The sequence below is a fragment of the Oryzias melastigma genome, linkage group LG7 (assembly GCF_002922805.2).
Source record: "Oryzias melastigma strain HK-1 linkage group LG7, ASM292280v2, whole genome shotgun sequence".
Classification (NCBI taxonomy): Eukaryota; Metazoa; Chordata; class Actinopteri; order Beloniformes; family Adrianichthyidae; genus Oryzias; species Oryzias melastigma.
In genome coordinates this window covers 8,611,580-8,634,415 of record NC_050518.1, presented here as the reverse complement: position 1 = coordinate 8,634,415, position 22,836 = coordinate 8,611,580, and the positions used below count along the sequence as shown (strand labels likewise).

The 22,836-nt window shown below is 40.6% G+C and overlaps 1 protein-coding gene across 6 annotated transcripts in view; it reads right to left on the bottom strand.

Moving 5' to 3' along the window:
* Nucleotides 1–22,297, bottom strand: part of fmnl3 (formin-like 3) — a 28,481-nt gene extending 6,184 nt beyond the window's left edge. For 2 of the 6 annotated variants that reach the window (XM_024293498.2, XM_024293500.2), the window contains exons 1-17: nucleotides 21,669–22,297; nucleotides 8,371–8,454; nucleotides 8,221–8,301; nucleotides 7,978–8,054; nucleotides 6,271–6,354; nucleotides 5,832–5,978; nucleotides 5,054–5,165; nucleotides 4,829–4,905; nucleotides 4,416–4,509; nucleotides 3,412–3,486; nucleotides 3,192–3,302; nucleotides 2,958–3,107; nucleotides 2,304–2,405; nucleotides 1,765–2,113; nucleotides 1,465–1,557; nucleotides 1,250–1,374; nucleotides 8–210 (exon numbers count right to left, since the gene is read on the bottom strand). In XM_024293498.2, coding sequence (XP_024149266.1) covers nucleotides 8–210; nucleotides 1,250–1,374; nucleotides 1,465–1,557; nucleotides 1,765–2,113; nucleotides 2,304–2,405; nucleotides 2,958–3,107; nucleotides 3,192–3,302; nucleotides 3,412–3,486; nucleotides 4,416–4,509; nucleotides 4,829–4,905; nucleotides 5,054–5,165; nucleotides 5,832–5,978; nucleotides 6,271–6,354; nucleotides 7,978–8,054; nucleotides 8,221–8,301; nucleotides 8,371–8,454; nucleotides 21,669–21,782 — 2,078 coding nt within the window. In that variant the 5' untranslated portion in view covers nucleotides 21,783–22,297. The remainder of the gene's footprint in view (nucleotides 1–7; nucleotides 211–1,249; nucleotides 1,375–1,464; nucleotides 1,558–1,764; nucleotides 2,114–2,303; nucleotides 2,406–2,957; nucleotides 3,108–3,191; nucleotides 3,303–3,411; nucleotides 3,487–4,415; nucleotides 4,510–4,828; nucleotides 4,906–5,053; nucleotides 5,166–5,831; nucleotides 5,979–6,270; nucleotides 6,355–7,977; nucleotides 8,055–8,220; nucleotides 8,302–8,370; nucleotides 8,455–21,668) is intronic. The other 4 variants (XM_024293497.2, XM_024293499.2, XM_024293501.2 and 1 more) reach the window with 4 other exon arrangements.
* Nucleotides 22,298–22,836: the final 539 nt, after the last annotated feature.

The window sequence follows — 22,836 nt, the reverse complement described above, 5'->3', positions numbered from 1 at the left end:
TACATACTTCTCGATCGCTTTGCAGATCTCCTCTGTGGTCTTGTTGGCTTTTCTCAGGGTGATGGCTAAGTTCTTGGAGCGGTTAGCGTCCAGGAGGGTGACTTTATTGACAGTTTTCTGAGCGACTTTGTTCTTTGTGCAGGAAAGATCTACAACTGGACCCTGTGCTCTCGTCTTGAACAGCTCCTCAAACTTCTCCAGGTCCAGCTCCTGCAGAAGAGCAGATTTACAGCTTACTGTGTAGAATTCAGGACAAAAAGTCCAAAAACATTTGAGATTAAATTGTTGATTGAATTGTTAGTTAGAAGCACATAATTAAAAAAAACAGACATTATCTATCACAACAAAAAAGAAAATCTATTCAGACAGTATCACACTGAAGCCAAAGATTATTTGTTCACTTTGAGTCAGATTCAATCAGTTTTATAATTGACTGATTTTACCAATTTTTCTGGTTGATTTATTGCTCAAAAAAATTGCAACAATAAAAAAAACAGTTTTAACACTTTTTTAAAACTCAGAATTAGCTGTTTCAGTGCATTTTCTGATCATTTTCTTTGCTTTCTACATATAAATCTACAGCAGATTTTCAAACTATGATTTTTTTTTTGCCCTCACAGACGACTTTTTAGAGAAAAACCAAAGTGTTTTAGTAACGTTTCATCACACACAAAAAGTTCAGTGGAAAGAGTCATAGGCTTGTGTGGGTTACTCTGTTGCAATACATTGTTTACAGTATTCTTTTTTCCTATTCAGGTCTGATTTGAACTCCACTGTATCCACTTGCAGACAAACAGATCCATTAACATCTTAATTCTTCTTGTCTGAGCTGGGATCTGGCTCTAAACTTTATAGATGAATAGCTTTGCACACCATTTTCTTTTGCTATGTTAAATTTGGGATTTTTAGGTGCTATTAGCTAGCGGGAGAGAGCGTAAACAAAGGGATGATGGGAAATTAGTCGAAGCTAACTTCAGTGCCAACAATCCTGCCCACAAGTCAGAGGTGAATTTCAAATGAGCTCTTGCGTCTCTGCAGAAAATGTCTTTAAAAAAAAATGCTTTTGGATTCTGGCTAAAAACGGCATAATCGTAATTAAAAATAAAGACAACTGAGAAAGATTTTTCAATAGAAAAATATAGTTGGAGCCGGTTTGTTCTGGTCAGATTTCAACCTTCTGGTTGTTAATTTTTTAGACTTTTAAAACAAGCCCAGATAAAAGCAGCAGAGCATCATAAAGTGGACCCACCTCCAGCACACGCTCATCATCAATCTCATTGAAAACGGTGCCGTTGATCTGGTTGGGCTTCAAAGCCGTCCAGTTAAAAACAGGCAGGCGGAACTTGGTCTTGATTGGCTTCTTGATCCTGATAGCTGTGTTTGGGATATGAATACATAGATTTAAAAATACTCTGCAGAGTATAGATGGAGTGAAATGAATTCAATAAAACCAAATCCCTTCACCTGACAGTCCTAGGCTGAGGATGACAGACGGGGAAGCATCTGGCAGAGGAGGTGCAAGGGGTGGAGGTGGAGGTGGAGGCGGTGGAGCGGGCACTGCTCAAACAAGGAAGATATTGAAATGTCAGTGTTTCGCAACGATCAAGAGATGTTTAAGCTTTTAAAACTGAATTGTTGCACTTTGCAGGCTTTCTGCACACGCTCACATACAGGGGGAAAGAGGTGGGTGTTTCCTTTTCCTGTATGCAGCAGATGCACGCAAACAAATCAAAACTGTTCCCGTGTCAACAAACGGTGGGTCACCTGAAGCAGACGGCAGAGGAGGTGGAGGTGGGGGAGGAGGAGGGGGAGGCGGAGCTTCGCTGGCTGGTGGTAAGCTGGGGTCCGGTCCTCCTGGTTGTGTCAGTACAGCCGTCGAACCCAAAGACAACTGTCCAATGTCCCCTAAAGGTATCCCAAATCCACTGCCTCCAACACCCAGAGGCTCGATGGTGATTTCCCCGTCGGCTTTCTTGTGCAGCCGGATGGTGCCCTGCTGCTCCAGCTCCAGCAGCCTCCTCTCGATGTTGAAGTGCCTCTGGAATGCCGCGTCTTTCTCCTTGATCATCCTCCTCAGGGTGTGGACCTGGGTGTTGGTCGACTCGTACGTCTCCTGAGCGTTCACCAGGGGGCGATAAAGAGCACGGTGTGATGACTTCACAAGTTAAAAAAAACATCCTGTTTCCTCATGACCTCATTTGTGATCTCATAAATTTAGTCACAAGCTTTTTTTCAAAAACGGATCTCTGCTGACGCTCAAAGAAACTTTCCCTGTAGGACAAGGGAAACAATATCACACTTACCCGTACAACTTGCAACTCTTTGTCTTTATGGAGGAGAATTTTCTCCAAATCTGCAACTTTCATCATTGTTTCATTTTCAACTTCTAGCAGCTTCTCTGTCACCTGCAAAATGAGAAGCAAAATGGGTCACAGGAAAGATTAAAAAAGCACAGATGAATCTTCAGCTTCACTCTCATCACACTCAGGTGCACAGCATCATTAAAAAAAGATATATCAAGCAGTGTGACGCAGCAAAGGCACCACAGGTTTTTAGTTTGGATTTTATCCACTTTACTCATGTTGCTCAGGAATTCAGAGAGAATCCTCACTCTGATCCTCCCCCATCATTCCTGACCCCTGACAGCAGAGTTGCTCATGAAATTCCTCGGATGATGTCAGGACTGCCTACGACCTTTCCAAGCGAGCAAGGACTTTGCAAAGCATTGTGGTACACAAAGGCGGCGGGCTCAGGAAGAACAATACGAAGATTGTTCCTCACAGTATTCTCCACCCGATTATTATCGTAAACTACTCGTGAAAAAGCAAACAGAGTTGATTTCTAATCACTATGTGGGAAGGGCTAAGGTAAGTACACGGCTCGTGAACCACAACAATCTCATAAGTGCACACTAAAAGCAGTGCTGGTGGTCCATCCAGACTGGGTGGTGCGCTTACATGGGACAGGTGCTCCTCCAGCTCCTCCACCTTCTCCAGGGCCGCATTTTTGGTCTCTGCGTCTTCCAGCAGGCCACCCACATCAAACACGTTATCCAGGTAAGCCTGGATCTGCACGGACAGTTTGTCGCTCTCTGTATGCTTGCATTTCTGACAGCAGGGAGAAGGACATAAATTAGGGGGGGCTGCTGTGAAGAAATGTTTTTTTAAGAAAATAGTTTAGCCTCCTCAAACCTCCAGATAGTCATCCAGTCCCAGCTTGGTGAATTCATACTGCAGATGGACTCGGAAGTTCATGTCTTCAACTGAGTGGACCACGATGTTGATGAACTGCATGCAGGCCACCTGGACAGTGAAAGATAGCGCAGATTCTAAAATGTATCGTATTTTGGTGTTCACACAAATAATACAAGAGGACAGATGGGTAATTTAAATGACATGAAGTTTGTCCTACCATGTAGTCAATGTTGCCCTCCTCACTGCGGAAGAAATCCATCAGTCTCTCAAAGCGGTGCTTCTCCTTACAAACCTAACGGATAGAAGATGCTATTATTAATTTGAAAGTTACAAATGTCAAACACTGACAGAGAAATTTATTTTTTTAATGTATGAGCCTTAAATATTTAAAAAATAAATGCTGACTTGAAATTTGTTTTGGAATATATTTTCAATCAATAAGTTGCTGTCTTTAGTTTTTGCAAGTTCATGAATAAAATATGCATTTTTGTTGTTTTTTTTTAATTATTTGTGCTGTATTTAGCCTGGAATGAAATTAAAAAAATAATAAATAGTCAAATAAATAGGCTAAATTCATGTAAAATATAATAAAGCTGTAAAACAGACTGCAATCTGCTAAAAAAATATTTTTTTTTTCTTTTTTTATTTCTAATGTATTTGATCTTCTTTATTTAACAGACTATAGGAAAGGAAGCCAAATTCAATTATAATTGTCTTCAAAAACCTGAACTTTTGAGTAATTCTAAGTCTTTTCTATTCTGAATGACACTTGCACTGTTTTTTCAGCAGCATTGATGACTCACACCTAATAATTTATCATTTTGGAAAATACCACCAACTCAAGAAATGACTTTTTTTTTCCACTGGTGGGCTGACTCACTAACAGGCGAACAGGCCTCTCCAGAGTTAAAAGGCAGAAAGTGAGACACTGAGCAAATGTCTGCTGGCTCCTGCAGGGGAGCTGATCTTTATCCCTGTGAAAGGTTGGCTCACATCTGGTTTCTTAATACATTTTAAAACCTCAGACGGCTCATCATCCAGCTTTGCGTCTACTTTTAGCACATTTTAAATCTGAGCGCCTCAGTTTTCATTTTTACACAAATCTTTTTTTGTACCGTTTATTTGATTATTATACCTAAAATGGAACATTTTTTTAGTGAGTTAAGTGTTTTTGCAGGTTCGAAGTGTTTCATATTTCCGTCAGCTGTGACTTCTGAGCACCTCTTTGAAGTTGTCAAACGCTGAAAGGATGATCTCGTGACCTCCTCGGACCAGACAGACGGCAGCAAGTAACTCAAGGACCAAGGCTTTTGTCCTGAAAGTAAAAGAGACGCTTATTGGTGAAGGGAGTTAAACAACCCAGAATGCTTTGCTGTCCTGACAAACCTTCAAACGTAAAAGTCATAACTCAGACTTCTGTAAGTGTTTGCCCTCCTTGCTCTTATTTTTAAAGTGATCAGTTGCAGTGGTTTACCACTAATGTCTCTTTAGTAAACATTCATTTAACAAGCTACATGCGCGCCTCTGATCTTCCACTTCAGAGAGTCATGGAGAATGTGAAGCATATCATATGAAGCTGCTGCAGGCCTTTCCCTATTGTTTGATTCTATAAGGGTGGGGTCCTCAGATCTTACCGGGAGTTTTTGTTGTTCAGGCTCAGAGCGATTTCATTGACAGCATGTGCATGAGACATGACCATGTTGAAGCCGTACTGCAAGGTGAAAAAGGCACAGAGCAGGATGTGGTTAGAAAACTGGTGTAGATCACAAGATCCTGACTGCAAGGGAAATAACTTTTCTTTTCGGTGTCACATTGATTGCATTTGTCCGTGCTACTGTCAGATTGAAGCCGATTGATACCTGATAGTTCATGATGGCTCTTAAGCACATGATGCACACGTGCACGTCGTCCTTTTGACTCACGAGCCGCGAGTTTTTGATGGTTCTGCTGCTGGACATGGTTCCATAGCTGCTGCAGAAAGGGAGAAGGTGAAATCACCCAGTGATTAAATGATCAAGCGTTCATTTACTTCTGTTTTCCAGCTGTTATTTCCATGTCTTGTTATAGGTGTGTCTCTTAAAAAGAGGGAAAATGACAGAGTGACTGCAAAAGACTTTTTGAGGTTACGGATGCATCATGCGAAGAGCTCGGTTTCCTTGATGCAAAACTTTTCTCTCACACGGATGTTATGTAAGTGCACTGCACACTCATGTCATGCACATCATATTGTAAATCAACAGTCATGTGCTTTTCTCCAAAAAGCACACCGATCTTTGGTGATTGTGTGACGTGTCATTTCTTTACTACTTTGACTCCTGTTTGTGCAGAGCTGAAGAAGGGGACTGCTCCTCACAGCTGCCTCTCAGCTGCAGACAGTGCAGATGCACATCTGGGCGGATGAAGGACCATAAACAAAGACAGGCACGTGACAGTAAAGGTCAAATGCTTTCAGATGCTGAGTCTGACTGAGTTTTTCCAGACCACAGCTATGACCCAGGTCACTTTTTCTTTTAAAACATTCAAAAACAAAAAAAAAAGCACAGAGGCAACAGGTTTGCATGCTAACACATTTATAGCACTCAAGGTTAGCAGAGCGAGGCGATCACAGGGGTAGCCAATAGCAGGGAAGCTACATACCGCAGTACAGACTGGCGGGCGGAGCGCACCAGCGTGTTGCAGAACGGCGGCGCGCTCGAATGGTGCAAATCCTCTATGGACCTGCTCCAAGATTTCGCTTTGTCCAAGAAGCCCTCCTCCCCATTTTCCAGCCCATCAAAATCCAACCTGGGCCACAGACAGACAGACAAGCCAACACAGAGGCACAGGTGGGGGGATGAAGGAGGGGAGGTTAGCGAGGCAGCTCGGTACAAAGCCTGGGGTTGCCACGAGAACTGACATGAAGCTGCAGATGAAGCTCAGCACAGAGATTCAGACCCGACCAGGCAAAGCATAGCTCAGCACTGAACCACAGAACCTCAGTCCAGCAACAGTTCATAACACAGGCAGCTTCTCAACAACGAACAGGCTCTGCAGACCACAGCCACTCAGAACAGAGCATGCACACTAGTGGACTTACATGACAGCACACTGTGCAAAGGAGAGGTACTCCACCAGGACATCCAGACCCCGATTCTCATCATTGAGGAACTCCCTCACCCACCTGTGACGTACAAACAGAAGAATTAGCAATCAAACACAGATTTATTTTACTTACAACATAAAAGATCACTTCAGAGGAAAAATGACATATGAAAACATTTTTTAGAAGTTTTCAGTTCATGAGCATGGTCACCCTAAATGAAGCAAAATAAATATTTGTGGTTTTTATTGTTTTAATTTGCACGTTCTCTGCTTTAAGGTAAAGAAAACTATGTGGAACATATATGAACCCAGGCTTAAAAAGTTTTTTTTATAGATCTTTTTGGATGCAGAAATTTTGTCAAAGTTTCACTTTACTCTCAGATAATTTAGCCAAACGTTTGTGATCTTTATAATTGTGCAACAGCTAGTCGGTGCTCATCAAAGTTACTCTTAGAGCGATATTTAAAGGCGGTTTTCCAGGACTCCTTTTTTCCCCTGGCTACAAAAGAGTCCAAGAGGGTGAGGCTTCAGATTCCTTCACCGTTTAGCACCAGTTTTCTTCAGAGAAACGGCTCCAAACAAAGGAATTCCCAGTGCAACCAGAAAGAATGTGGAGGGCATATGGCTCAGAGCACGGGGCTCAGGTTGAAGCCCAAACACTCAACAGTTTCTGTGGTCCGCCTCCCCCCACACACCCCCCCTTCAACTCCTTCTCTGTTTCTTCAGGAAACTCCGGGGGGCAAAAGATTGGGGTAAAAGGTTCTCAAAATAGCCTTGAAATGCTGGTTATGATTACAGGCTGCTGTCAGCCCAACAGAAAGTAGTGCAGAAAACCGACCAAGAAAATCCTGAAATAAAGCTGGAGGAGGAGGAAACGCAAAAAAAAAAAAAAAAAAAAAACACTGAGGATGAGCAGAAAAAAGTGAAATGTAAGGAGGAAGGCGGAACATCAGGCTCTGTCCCTCCTCCTGATCCCCTCACATTTTCCTTCCACCAATCCACAGCCATGCTATTTTAGATTTCTTGGCAATCTAGAGAATAACACAGAAAAGTTCCAAAATTTGAATAAAGAAACAAAAAAAGCAAATAAATCTGTTAGAATGAATCCAGCCTGCGGTCTGAAAAACAGTCTTCCATTATTTATCTTTATAAAGAAAAAAAGATGAGATCCACATTGTGGATAAAGTCTGTTAAAATGCATTTTATGTCATATCCTGATCATTTTATTTGACTGGCTGCACCGTTTTATGAATATATCAAACATAAAATAAGTCCAAACCACCGTCCACACTTCCCAGCTCTGCAACAATAAAATAATACAAGTGCTCTGTTTGCAGAATATCCATTGTTAAAAGTCTGTGTTTCTTCTTGCGCTCCACCGAGTATGGCAACACAACGATCAGCCGGGCTTCCTGTTCCTCTGGCATCCACAACAAAGCTTCCTTCTCCACACGATGGGGGTGTGCATGAAGCAGCACAATGACTACCATCTGGGCATTATAGGGACCAGCTCTACGGGGTTAAACTGCAGGGTTTGGCAGGTTAGAACAATGGAAGAGATCTGGGCACCAAAAGTCTACGTCTGTCCAGCAGCAGGAACCCACAAAGGAATATTTGACAATGAAGGGGTTGTTTCAGGCTTTGTTCACCAGTGGGTACATCTGGAGTAATTCTTTAAAAAAAAGCCAATAAAATGGATTACCCAATGTGGTTTGTCCTCAGAGATATCTCAAGCTCTCGTAGGACTTTTGTAGATTCTTGAACACGCCTACGAAACTTCTGAAAGATAAAGCAGCCCAGTTATAGCACATGTGTTACTCATCGAGGATTACAGGAAATATGAAACATTCCAGGTGTCTCTAGGACTATTCTGGAAAAAAAAATGGACTTTTTTATCTTGTTTTTGTTTAGTAAACATTTTAGCGTCAGTGAACATCATCCCTACCTTTCGTGTGACTCCAGGATCTAAGTATCCTCTGAGCTTCTGGATGTATGTGTGCGGTGGGTTCTTCACCTGAAACCTCTCCTGCAGATGCAGAGAATTATCGTCATGCACATTTTATGCAGGACTTTAAATGAAGATGTGATTTTTCACCTGGTCACAGATTAGATCCCACTTCTTCTCGTTGTCGTATTGTCGTAGCAGCCGGGCTTTGTCTGGAGGCAAGTTCATTGAGTTCTGTGAATATAATAGTTCAGAATTAGTGCAATTTGTTAGAAAAATAAAAATGTTTGTTTTCTGTTCATTTATTTATAGCTGCTGGAAGTCAAGCATGAGTGCAAAGTACGAGACAGAATTTCAGGGACTCGCCATGTTACATCATTTCCTGTGTTGACGACCAGCATCCTGTCAGAAGACGTGATCCGCATCTCCGGAGTCTCGTTCAGCTCACACTTTGGTTTTTCAACCACATTGTATCAGAGCCGAAGGCTGTTAGCAGACCATGTCATCTAAAGCAGCCATAAAAACACTGCAGCACCACATGAGATGTCCTGGGGCGGCCATTTTTACTGAGCTCAAATTAAACCATAAATGCCCCAAATTGTTTGTGGAGACCAAGCTATAAAAGTCGCTTTCTCCTCATGACATATGCGTGGGATAAAGATTATAAAAAAAAAAGCATAAACACGAGATTCTGACTGAATGTTTCCTTCAGTGAGTAAATGGGGGACTTGGTGAGGAAATGTGCAAAAAAAACAAAAAAAGGAAGCACAACAATAAGATGAAGAATGTCTGTCCCTGAAACGGATCATCTCAGCAATTCTCTTCAAAGAAACGCCGTCCAAAAACCGCTCGTCAGCTTGACTTTTAACCCACACACACACAAGTCGGCCTGCTGCCCAGAACTCAACGCCCTGCCCCACTAACCCGTCCTCCACAGGACCAAACTGTTTTATCAGAAATGGCTATTCCCATGACAACCTCTTAGTCACAGAAACATCCCAAACTTAGCTCATATCACAAATTTAGCTCACCTAAATATGAGATTTTCCTTTTGAAGCACACATTTCACATTAAATTGTAATACACAGTCAAAATCACATGGAAGAAATTCAACTCTAATGTGGGGGGTACATGACTGTAGAAGAAAAATTCCATTTGAGGTGTCTTTGACTAAAAATCGTGCTCAGAAAAGAGCAGAAAAGTGACCAGATGTTTGAAATTACTGAAGGAATGTGTTATGTTTATAGTAGTAGTAGTAGTTTATGGCAGTAAATCTTCCCTGATGTCCGACCCACAAGCACATCTCTCCTCCACTGCATCGACAGGGAGAAATATAACCCTGAAACTCCCTTTTTGGAGAGGAACGGCCTCTCTTATTCTGAAAAAGTCTCAGAATATCTCCCGCCTTTCAGTGAGTGACCATAAGAAACCTAAAGGGTATAAATTCATGGTTGAAATCTAAATATATTTCCCTAGTTTTTGTGATTTTTCTTTGCTCCAAAAAGCAAATTAAATGTTTTCTAGTCTTTAAAAGTCCTTTATTTTGTCTCCCCAAAAGAGTAGATGAAAAACAAGTCTCCACCTCCAACTGGATCTGCCTGCACCCAAAGCATGCACCTCTTTGTTTTCTTGGTCAGTCATGCATAGTAAAGTAGAACTGTGGGGCAAACAGAAAGGTCTCCTTTAGTGGTAATTGAATTCAGAATTACAGGAAAACATGGAGACCAGATGGACACACAGATACTCATCTACTGATAAAAGCTAAAATCCCAAACTAGTTCATTGCTGTAGCATATATGGTGGACTTTCAATAAAGGTTGACGTCGTTTGGGAACTTAAATGAAATTAAAAATGATTGTATATACACGTATAGATCCTTGTGAGTTATGGCAGCAACTTGAGAGATTCAGATGTTTACCAGCTGTCATTTGAAGGCTCGGGCGCTGTAAACAAACACAGGTAAGGATGTGCAGCATTCACAAACAACAAGAGCAACATTAGCTTGAAGCTAAAAAAAAAAAAAAACAGAGGAGGTTCCATTTCTGGAAAGGTTTGGGTAATTTGAGTAAAGTAACCCGATTTAGCTAATTCCATTTCACTTTCTCACACAGTGATGCTATCTTTCACTTCCTGTGTTTATAAGAAGCTATAAGAGTTTTGTGTGTGTGAGAAGGAGCAGTGGCACTTCATGGTTTGGACTTCTGCTGCACCGTTTCAGATGAAATACAAACAACCCCAAATTTGCCAATAATACTTCTGACGCTGCCCTGCTGCTCCTCCAGCACCGCCATTCTTCTTTGACCTGACAAAGGGTTCAGTGTGGAGCTTTTGTTTTGATTTGGCGTCCTACTATTCCCATCCTTTGACATTTGAGATATTTTCCCCACACAGAAAACTGTGACAATGACAGGTGGGCTGGGTCAGTTGTTCTCTGGGGCTTTTAAGAGCAAAATCTAATAGTCTGCAGAACCCGAGGAACTGGTTCTATTATCTTTGAAATCACTGAGTCCCTATTGTGAACCAAAACAAACACTGAAGGGGCACACTAGAATTATATGTGTTAACTAGTGTTACACATGTTTTTGGTGGATTAACTCAACTATGGGTACATTTTGTGATGAACAGGTAAATTAAGCTGCACGAAAAACAGATCCCATTACCCAAATGCAGAGTAAAAGTCGGTTGTGGTGTGGTATAACTATTGTACAGCACACAAGGGTGTCAATTGTGAAAACAAGGACATTTAACCTTCTCACCAATGAAGGTTTCAAAGGCTCAACAGTTGGAGTAGATCATGGGTCGGGTTTCCTGAGGGGGGTAAGGGAAGCTATCGAGGACACAGCGGGGCACTTAAGTTACACACAGACCCCCACAACCGCGTCCAGGGGGCAGCTCCATCTGCCCTCCTCCGGACAGCCGCCTAATCCAACCTGATTTATAATCTGCCCGGAGTTGAGTTTATGACCGACAACTGCAGCAAGAAACCCCAAGAGGTCCAAATGGAGAACAGTGACTTCCAGCTTCACACTTTAGGCTCGAATTGGAAAAGCTATATAACCCCACTGAGCCCAGCTTTTATAGCTGTGTCTGCAGAATTTAATGAGGCTGTTCCTTTCTAACTTGTTACCAGATGAACCACATAATGGCGATAAAAGACAGTCAGATGGATTTTTAGGAGCTTGTTAAGAAATGTCTCCCTTTAGAGGAGGTGATAGCAAAATGACACAAGTTATGCCTATAAATACTCCACCTAATCCAGCATATATCTCATCATCCCTGTAAGATTTACTGATGTTCTTCCATTTGAGCCCAAACTAATGGGTTTAAATGACATCTCTGTTTTTGTCTCTTTTGATAAAACAGGCTGTGAACTTCACCTCACTGGGAAAGGCGTGGGTGTCCAAAGAGCCCTTAGAGCTGGATACAGCCAGTGGAGGGACCTTCAAAGCTACTTGTCCTGCAAAAACAACTGAAAACTCCTCGAATCAAGTGGATTTATCCCTCTGTTTAGATTTTAGTCATCGAATTTGGAGATTATGCTGCTTTATGCAGACGTTTTTATTAAGAATATTATCTCATAAATTTAAGAAAGGTGAAAAAGCAAAGCAACAAGCACAAATCATTTCAAAAGAAATCTGGAAATCTCCATGTCATCTGTTAAGAAACAATTTATTTTAATTGAGATCAAATTCTGCAATCTAGAATTCTTCAATTTAGATCTGTCAAACAAAGATGCAGTGCTTCCCATCCTGCATTTTTCTGTCCCCCTCTTTTCCCTAATCCACATTACAGCAAAAGCATTAAAAATAATATTATGACTACATTTGAGAAGTAAAGCTCTTAATGACGTTGTGGTGATGGAAAACGAGGGAACAGTCAATAAGGGTTTTGCTGATCTTTCCTTCTGTCTGTAAAGCGTGGAAAAAGCCAGAAGTTTGAGAAAGCGGAGCCAACAAGGAGGCAAAGAAAACACAACGAATATGAGGATTTGGCATGCCTTTGTTTTCCTAAGCAAATTAGCAGAGCATATTTTAGAAAGGAAAGCAATGCTGCAGTTTCTACCAAACCAGAAATAACTGGAGATGGTTCAAGATAAACGTCTTCCTCAGGAAAGATAAAAAAAAAAAAAACAGTGACGAGCTCCGGGAGAGAAGGAAAGAGACACAAACTTTAGAGAAGTTCTGGGCATTTGTTTGACAAATTGTTCACATTTCATTCCATGAGTTTGAGGATCTGAAGAGTCCATGAGGGGGCGGAGCTCATCGTGTGTGATAACCCATTTAAAATGACATAATTTGGGGTACATCCAAGAGTGAATCAGGCTATGACAGAGAGTGGATTATTACAAGAGAGTTCTGTTTATAGACGTTGCTGTCACTGCAATTGAGTGGATTCCTCCTTTTCCTTGATACTGAACCACAATGAGGACACAGGATGAGAGCATTGGCTGTTACAGAGCTACAAGAATTTCTATGATTCTGCAGGAAATCCCAACCTTTCATGTGGATGTCACACTTCTTTAAAAAAAAAAAAAGAAGTTGTGTAAATATAGCTATCTGATCTGAAAGCCGCAGGACGTCTTCCTCCCTGCTGGAAATACACGCACTACACCCCATACTTTTTTTTGCAAAGAGAACAATTTAAGGAAAAATAAAGCGTGGAAGGAGCAAAGGCCAACAGAAAGCACACCACCAATTCTGCAAACAATATGCAGAAAGCTACAGGAACAAAGGGTGTTTCTCTCACAGACAGATAAGTGACCTTGAGATAGGCAGGCTTTCCTGTCCACACTTTGGACAGGAAAATCCTTTTTAATTGCAAAAAGACCAGCAATTTCTTTGGCAGACATTTTCTAACAATATAGAAACTTTTTTAAATAAAATACCTACTTTTGCTTTTATCTTTCCTGTATTTTAAATGTAATAATGCTTTTATTTTGTATAATTTCTTAATTAAATTGAATTAAGAAAATGTTGTTTATTGGCATTAGATTTCCAATTTTAATTGTTCATAAATATTTTAATTTTCTTATCGTCTTCTCCTTTCCAGTAGGTCGTCAAAATGAGTAATATGCTTTAGGATCGGTTCTGGTTCTGGAACCTATCCGGGTTATTGATGCCGACAGTGTTACTGTATTTAAGTCAAAATTGTTATCTAATTTTAGCTTTTGGAATTATTCTAATACTTTACATGGAATTTAATAGATTTTTCATCAAAAGTGGAACTATTTTAGGGAATAACTTGATTTCACAAAAACAAATAAATTACTAAAGTAAAAAAATAACATGTCAAATGTAACCTCCCAACACTAAATCAGGAGTTCCCAGCTGTGATTTTGTGCTTCCTCTGCCCTCGTGCGTGAATACAGAACTCTCTTTGCTATCCTAAATCCGCTCCAACACACGCTCTCCTATCAATCCAAGTTTTTTTAATTGTACATAACCCATGAATCCAACTGTTTACATACAAGAAAAGTTTCCTGCCAACTCTTTCCAGCACATCCACATTCCACAAAACAACAGGAAGGTGGTGAAATGTTCCTTCCTCTCCATAAGTCACAGAGGCCGTTTGTTTGTTTGAAGCATCATTGATGGACGGCAGTGATAACTTGGTACAAACTACAGGCGCTTATCATCACAGTCTTTTTGAAGGAAAACCAACAGCTTGAGATAAGGAAGGAAAATGCCCCGCAGGCCTGGGGCGCCTTTGTGAAGTTAAATGTTGCGAAGGCTCAAAAATGTGCGAACTTAAGAATGAACGCTTGTTTACACGTACTTATCTGTGATTTGTTTCCAAAAACAACGGTGACACAAGACTAAAGCGGATGCATTTTTAAACAAACTGGATCAAGGAAATACTAACACAATTGAAAACATGGACGGCATTTTTGAAGGAGACACTACAATTGATCATCAATCTGAGGTTCATTCCTGAGCCGCAGACATCCTGCTTTTTCTCCTTTTGAGAGTCCGTGCAGACCCCAGGGAAGCCCCAGCCGGCAGACGATATGCACGGGGAATGTTGGGAATGCGGATCCACAAATGCCTCAATAATTCATGTCCACCAGGCTTTTTGACACTCTGCCCAGTTAAAAAAGATTAAGGTCTGACAAAGTGAAAGGGCAACAAATCAGCTGAGCTAAGGAGAAATGTCAAAGTTATCGATGGGTTTTGCTGTTTTGTTGAAAACAAATGACAAAATTAAAATAAAGAGGAAGGAAAACTCAGATTATGTCAACAGTAACACGTCTTAAAAGATTCCCCACTAGTTCCCATTATGACTTCATTCACCTCAAGGGTGACCTTAAAAAGACAGAAGCAGAAGTTTGAAGACTTTGGAGGAAAACTTCTTGCCATCGATAATGCTCACCAGAGGCAGCAACCTGCTGGATATTTTAACACGCTTACAGCAGTTCTTCTGAGCGCTCAAATAAAAAGAGTGAAGCAGCACAAAAGGCACCAGGGTATGAGGCCCCCCTTACTAAAACAACACTGACTGACAGAGTCCCCATTGTACTGAAGAGGAAACCACTTCTTAAACCTACAGACCTGCTGCAGCTGCATCCAAGCCCCCAGAGAAACGCTCAGCTGCACACAAGCCAAAAAAAAAAAAAAAAAGGCAGAAGAGTGTGCTATTCAAATAAGATGCTACTTATTTATATTTCAGTGGTGTGAAGACAGAAAAATAGATTCTGATTTAAAAAAAACAAATGCATGCAGATTATTTAGCTATACATAATGGATTTCTGAGCGTGAATGTGCAGACAGCAGCTGGTAAAGTAGAGCACAGATGTTAACAGCTGGCCTAAGACTTTGTTGACTTTTATATTTGACTGTTAGCTAGTGATTTATTATTGTATAAAAAAATTCAAAATGTTTTTATACGTTTGAGACCCACTTCAACCTTCTTTAAAGCTATTTTCAAAGTGTTCTCTGTCTTTTAATCATGATTATGCCGTTTTTGACCAAAATCTTTAAAAACGGTTGTTTTCTAAGACATAGTTGCTGTAGAGTGGCAGTAGTTCATTAGAAATTCACCTCTGAATTGTGGGTGAGGCCATTAGCTTGGAGTAACCGCAACACCCCTTGCCCTCGTCGTTGCTGAGAGCTCAGAGCTTGTGGCTCACCCACAAGTAAGTTCTTTTTCTGACTGCATTTTTTTGTCAGCTCCTTTTTCATGATTTGAACAAAAAAAAAATACTAAGGAATGCAATTTGAGCTCATTGTTCTTAATATATGTCTTCCATCATAAGAAAAATGACACAAAAACATGTTAAAAACACCAAAAAACAAAATTTTTTGGGAGTGTCTTACTTTTCCTATACCATACAATCATGAAGAGCTTCTAATAAGGGCTGCTACGATTAGTCGACCAGTCGACGACTAGTTAAAGTAGTCTACAACTAATTTAATAGTTGATCAGTTGTTACTTTATATTATATGGAGTTGGAGTGTAGTAAAGTGTGAAGTTATAATGGCATTATAGTAGCTTTTAGGACTTTTTAGGTCATTTACTAAGGTTTTTTGGGCTGTTGCAGAGGTTTTTTTTTCTTGCTAATTTGCCATTTAACTAATATTTTAGCTGGCTATTAGCTTCCGTGATTTCAGCTATCAACTTCGGCGTTTTCAGCTTTCAATTTCAGTATCTTCAGCTATCAGCACTAGCATCTTCAGTGGCCAAATTCAGCTTACAGCATTCACATTAGCATTATCTTGGGTAATGCTATACAGTATATCTAGTTTTTAGTTAGTTTAAATCTAATCCTGGTTAAGATGTGTGCTTTACATCCAGTTTGCGCATGACCTGATTAGTCGACTAATCGGGGGAAAAAAAGGTGATTAGTCAACTATTAAAATAATTGTTTGTGGCAGCACTACTTCTAATTCAGCATCAGGCATAACAATAAACATGTGTTCCAAAGGATGTTCTGAAACTAAAGGTAATAAGAACCTCATGCATGTCTGTCATCTTCTCTACCTTGACATTTGTTTTCTTAATTATCTGAAAAGAAAGGGAGATGATTTGTTAGGAATCTCTAAGAAAAAAAAAATCAGCCCAGACTCCTAAATCTTTGTACTTTGAGAAATCCAGGTGTGTAGGCCTGATCTGACCCACTTTTGCTCTCAGACTAACTGCACTCTGCACACTCAGCTCCCATAAACACCTCTTCCTGTTGTGCGCTGACGTGTGGCTGGGCCGGCTCTGTGTCTACGCTTAAGTGATATAACTACCAACAAACAAATTTACTGTCAGAAAAGGGGCGCTTTCAGACAAAGCCGCGGAAAAAACTGCAGACACAGTTTAACCGATCAAAATGATTTAGGTTTTACACCTTTAAACTCTTTGCACAGCTTGACTGCATTAGTTTCACTTCAGTCATCTAGCAAGAAGCTAAAACACAGTGAAGTCAGACAGAGCGCTGGAGTCACACTGTCAGCATGTTTGACACTGCTGGCAGAACTCTAACCGCTTTATTTGTAGTTTTTCCCAATACGTGCTTCCATTTCATTGTGACATCTCTGTCTGAGATCATTCAAACACATCCACGCCTCAGAAGAATCTTTTGGTGCAATCCAATAGAGTTAAAAGCCTCGGCTACATGTGAGCAGTTGGTAAATCTATTACAACCAAGAACAGTGGCAGGCTGCCAGTTCAAAGGGAATTTTCCTTATTTTGAGTTCTTCTGAGGCCTTAATTGAGACCAGCCACAGGAATCCAGCAGCGGATCAGAGCTTTGAAATACCACGGGCTCATCTCTCATCGTTTTCCTGAGAACAGAATCATGTGGAGACGGTCATTTTTTAGGCCGCACTGAGAGTGAATTCGGGGAAAGGGGAGACAGGAAAGGCTGGCTGGTTCCATTTACATCTGTTAGGGCACAAAGCCAAGGATAAGAATGAGTCGACTCAGACAACCAGTCTGAAAAAGAGTACAAACTATTGACCAAGACCTAAGTCATCTGTCTGGCTTTTAAGGCCCACTCTAAACATGTTATTGAAGCATTTTTCTATAATAGAGGACATATATATATGAAAAAAAATTAAGATTAAAACTGTGTTTCTGAGTATTTCTTTATGGATGATGGATCAGGAGTGGATGAAAAAAAACACTGTTTCCTCATGCAGCAGATTTATTAGTTAAGACAGGAACTAGGCAAAGCTAAAAGTCCACAAAACTAAATCAGGGTCAGATAGGCAGAGGTCAATCACGAGCATGGAATCATCCAAGACGAGAATTGAGATGTTAGAGTCCAGGCGAGGCTCAGGGAAGGCGGCAGGCAATCAGAAAATAAGCAGGGTCAGAATCAGAGGATCAGATCCAGGTAGAAATGCTCAGTAATGCAGGCAGGGTGATACAAAACAATACTTCACACTGAGCAAGGCTCTGTGCACTGCTTAAGTAACATGTGGGTGATTGTCAGATGAGAGTCAGCTAAACAGCATCTGGGGAGTGTGCGCTGGGACAGCTGGGAGATGTAGTATGTTCAATCCTCAGGAGACAGCTCCCGCTGCTGGCCAGAGGGGGAAACAGAGCTCTGGCTCCTAACAAGTACGTTTTCATTTTCCTAGTCTGAGTTAGCATCTTCATCAAAACTGTACAGCTGGATAGCTCAGATATTGCTTGTTTGTTTTTGTTTTTTTGCTAGCTAATGTTAGCTTGGGGTTGTGATGAGCTATCAGCTAGCAAGGAAGAGTATAAACAAAGGCATGCTGAGATATCAATATAAGATTACTTCCACGCCAACAGTCCAATCCACAAGGCAAATTTCTAATAAGCTCCTGCTAGCTGAAGAAAATACATCTTAAAAAACAACACAGGCTTTTTTATTTTGCTTTTAAAATAGATAAAAATATAATTGGAGTGGGACGTTAAAGTTATCCATGCGCAGATATCTGTCAATGAGGTCTAAGGGCATCTCTCTGTACCCTAATAATGACATTACACATCAGCAGCCACTAATAATAAGAACACAGATCTTATTGTGAACTAAATCAACCACAACAACCACTGACTAAGAACCAATTTCCCCCGTAAAGTCAAGGAATAAAATGCCAGGCAGCTGTTTCCATCCACAAAGCTGAGCTGAGTCTGTAGATTCTTTAGGACAAAAGAGTCAAGAGGGAAATGATGTCTTTAGCACATGTTGCCAGACCTGACCAAGACATTTTATTAGTGGACCGCATGAAGTAGCTGCAACCAACCCAGGGGTCTTGCCCCTCCTCCACTACCGTTCACTGTCTACTGTAGAGCAACCCTGTTTAAGTCATTAGCGCAGGGATATTGCTATGCTGGCAGAAGCTGCTGCGCCCATGACATCATTATGGGCTGCAGTCCGTCCAATGGGACGTCTGTGTGCTCTGCTGGGGAAGGTGGGGGGGCAGTATCACAATGGATAGGTGGACATTTGCACCAGCAAGCCGTCTTGCAACAGGAAACTCCAGAGGAAAAGATGTGGCCCGTTTCAAAACATCCATTTATGGAAAGCTGAGGCTGCAACAATGCCATTTGTGTCTCTGCTGACAAACAGTGAAGAAAGACGAGAAAAAGCAAAGTGTTTCAGTGCCCAGACTTTACAGCATTTTGGGACACAGCAAAGCCATGTCCTTATCTGCCTAAAGAGCCCCAATCACCATGTCATAGGGGTTCCTGTATCTCCAAACAAGAGACTAAAGAAGCAGCCATTGTCTGATAAGGACTCTAAAATATACAGTCGTGTTGTTCTTTCCCACACAGTAAAGGAAACCTGGTGCTATTATGGAGAAGAGCGGGTGGGGTAAGAGAAGTCCAAAATGTTTCCCACTCATGACTGAAATGTTGAGTCTACGACTTGCTGCTTAGAAATCATCCACACTCTACGCAGTTGAGCATAATAACAGGGATTGTCTTGATGTTGTAGGGGACTCGAACAACAGACCACTCTGCTGCAGCCAGGATGTATCTTAATTTAAAAAAAAAACCTCCATCCTCTCCTTCCTTATGGGAAAAGTACACAAGTTCAAAGACAGTCTCATAACACCCTGACATAGCTGACAAAGTTTTCCAAATGTAGACCACTAGACTTAAGCTGTCAAAGTATTCCTGATGGCTTTTTTGCTCTGCTGATCTTTCTTGTGTTTACTCACTTGTGGCTAATGGCTCTGGCAAGCAAATACTGACTTTGTTCCAGAAACATGCAGCACCCACAAAGTGTTCAGATGTGACACTACTTGAAAAATGCTGTGAAGATCCAAGCTCCTTGGCGTTTGGTGTTGTAATTAAGGACTTAAACAGCTAAAACTCAAGAGTGGGGTGTGGTTATGTTGAAATGTGGGATGAAGACACAAAATAAGCACCCGTGAAAAATGACCGGGCAGCATGATCAAGGAACAGACAGGCGGTGCTGTCTGTATTTCAGGAATCCTTTGAATCATCTCCTGGAGACAGGTTAAAAAAAAATTAACAGAACTTTCATATCAAACCATAAAAAGGTGTTTAAATATTCAACCTAAATAGTCCTATAATGGTTACCAAAATATTAAATTGGTTCAAGTTCAATTTAAGAATGATTTATTGCTTATATTTCCATCCAAAAATGTTATTTTCTTAAGAATTTTGTTTCTCACAAAATATTGGATTTAAACTGAACAAAGGTCAACCAAATTCTACAAATAGAATCTATTAGAAGGCAGTTTTGTCCGAAATAAAGAAGCTAATCATTCATTTAAAGTGGATTCAATATTTGGATTGAATGAAGTAACTTTTGTAATTTAATAGACCCTATGTAATAATATTGCAGCATGATGATTATTCACTGGGTGTGAAGGCTCATGAATGTCAAATTACAGTATAAGTTTAAAATAGAAAAAAGGGTGTGATACATGTTGGCTGTCAGTGATGAAATTAGTTTCCAGTGAGCAGTTATTTCTACATTGCCTCATTATTAGTCAAGAATGATATAAGATGCTATCACTTGTTAAAGAACCACTCCAATAAAAAGTGTTTTTAGCACATTTCTTGTGGCATTTTTCTGACTATGCAGGACAAATTAAGCTAAAACTTTGAGTTTTTTATTCAAATCATTTTGAATCAGGAGCAGACAAAAAATGCCATTTGAAAAGGCTGAAGCAACACTGAGCAGGCCATAAGCTCCGTACTCCGCTCCATTCTGATGCATTAACTTGTAGACGACTAAATCTGTGTATGTGGGAGCTGGCATCAAAACTGTACGGCTGGATAGCTCCGATATTGATCACCATTTTTGCTGCACGGTTAATGTTAGGTTGGGGGTGTGAGGGGCTGTAAACTAGAGGGAGAGAGTGTAAACAGTCAACGGTCCCGCCCACAACTCAGAGGTGAATTTCTAATGAACTCCTGCCTCTCTGCAGAACTATGTCCTAAACAACACCGATTTTTAAATGTTTTGTCTAAAAATGGCACATATATTTACACATTTGAACTGAAATGGGAGGATAAACCTCTTGAGATGCAACATCTTGTTTTCAAGAGGGTCCTCCGTTTCAAAGAAAAATCTGATTTTTTATTTTTTTATTTCAACTACATCAAAAGAAATACTTCGAGGGTCTAAATAAGGATATGTGTCTAACCCAACCATTCTAAAATCCCACAAACATCAATGAGACACTAATGATACTCACTTTAGACGCTCACATTAGATTTTGATTGGACTAAATCATATGGAGTGGCTCATTTTGAAAGCATATTAATTAAAAGTTGCTTATTTATGTTTCTAAATCCTAATGAGGACATGATGGAGTGGAATCAGGGCCTTATTTTTGCACATCATCAGAAACAACTGAGGCAGCCTCATGGGGGAGGTTCCGAGCACGCGCCGAAGATGCGTGAGATGACAGGAGCGTCGCTGCTTCATCTTCCTCCTCCTCCTCCTTCTCCTCCTGGAGGTGCAGACAGGCGGTAGAAGTGTCTGCTCCTTTCTACTGCTCCGCTCAGACTGATGTGCAGGGAGGAAGGAGGTGAAGGGGAGGGGAGGATTCCTCGGATGTGGGAGTTTTGGGGGAATTCAGAAAATGTTGTTTTCAAAGAAAGTTTGCCGCATAAAAAAAGAAGTCTTTACAGAAAAGTGTGGTGTTTTATTAAAAAGTTTCTCTTCCTATTTCTACTATCATGTGGGGATTTTGGTGTTTGATCCCTACACCCACCACCACGCCGCGAGGAGACTTTAGAGCCAAGTTGTCTGACTTTAGAGGAGACAAAAGAACCGCAGGAGCGGGGCAGAATGAGGGGCGGGATTCGTTTAATGTAGCAGAGGTTCATGATGGACCAACAAAGATGACAAACATACTCTTACCAGTTCACAAACAGCGACTTTTTACACACACAAAAACAGTTAGCCATCTTTTAATTTGTTAGTTTAGCTAATTAAGCTAGCTAGCTTAATTAGCTAATTTAACTTGAATTTATTTAAGCTAACTTTTGTTGACTAAACTCACCAAAACAATGGCGAACTTCTCCTCCAGCTCGGTGGGGTCAGGCATGGGCACCTTCAGAGGCATGATGTGATGCTTCATCTCCGACTGTCCGTCTACACTTTCTATGTTTCCCATAGTTTTGCTGTCAGCTACAACTGTCTATGTGGTAAAAATCCAAGCGATATCCAAGTATTCCAGTTGTTTCATACAAGGATGAATCCAAATAATCCACTTTTCGAAGGCAAAAAGCTGAATAGTTTCGAATTAACGTCGCAAAATGCCATTTATTTACCCAGAACTGTGAGTTTTAGGCGTAATTCCCCTTCAAAAGAAAAAAAATCAAAAGTTTCTATAAAAATACAGCTGTATTTTCTTCCAGTTCGCAGCTCCTGGTTTAGCCGGCCAATCCATAACTTCAAACGGATTTTATTTCCCTCCTAGAGCTAACTTTTTTCATCTGCCCACTCACTGTATTAGTTCTAGATGCTCAACTTTCTTGGCTCCGCTGTATTTCCATTCATTACTGTTGTGTGACCCTCATTAAGCGCTGTGCCGCCGCCTCCACTCAGAGCGCAAGTTTTCTTCAGGAGTCCCGCCCCCACCGGAAAAGACGTCGCTTCCTTTGGTTCGAAGAGCTGTCAATCATGTCTCCGCTTCTCACATCTGTAAGCAGTGAGCTCGGATGCTCGCAGCTGGACAGATGACTGAGGGCAAGCGCGACACTGCCACCTGGTGGTGATCTATAGAAAATACGCATCTGTAGAGCTAATGGGAATCTTTTTAACTTTAATTATTTCGTTTTTCTTTATTTAACTGATGGTAAATCAAGCCTAAGAAAAATGTATTATCCCACACACTATAAAAGGAGCAACAATTAAAGAAAATAAACTTATGTATGTGAGAGCACAGACAAAATAGTTGTGTGCTTTTGTATATTGAACAAAAACATAAATGCAACAATTTTGTTTTTGCTGTCATTTGTGATTAAATTCTTTAATATTAAAAACTTTTTTAAAAACACAAAATAACAATGTCTCTAAATAAGTTTGATCAAATTTTTAGAATATCTGCAGAAACTTTACTATCAAGTAGATAAGTTTACTAAATAATGATAAATGTAAAAAAGTCTCCTAAAAAGAAATGTGTATTTATGTGGCATGTATGTACGCAATATTTTAATTTTAGATAA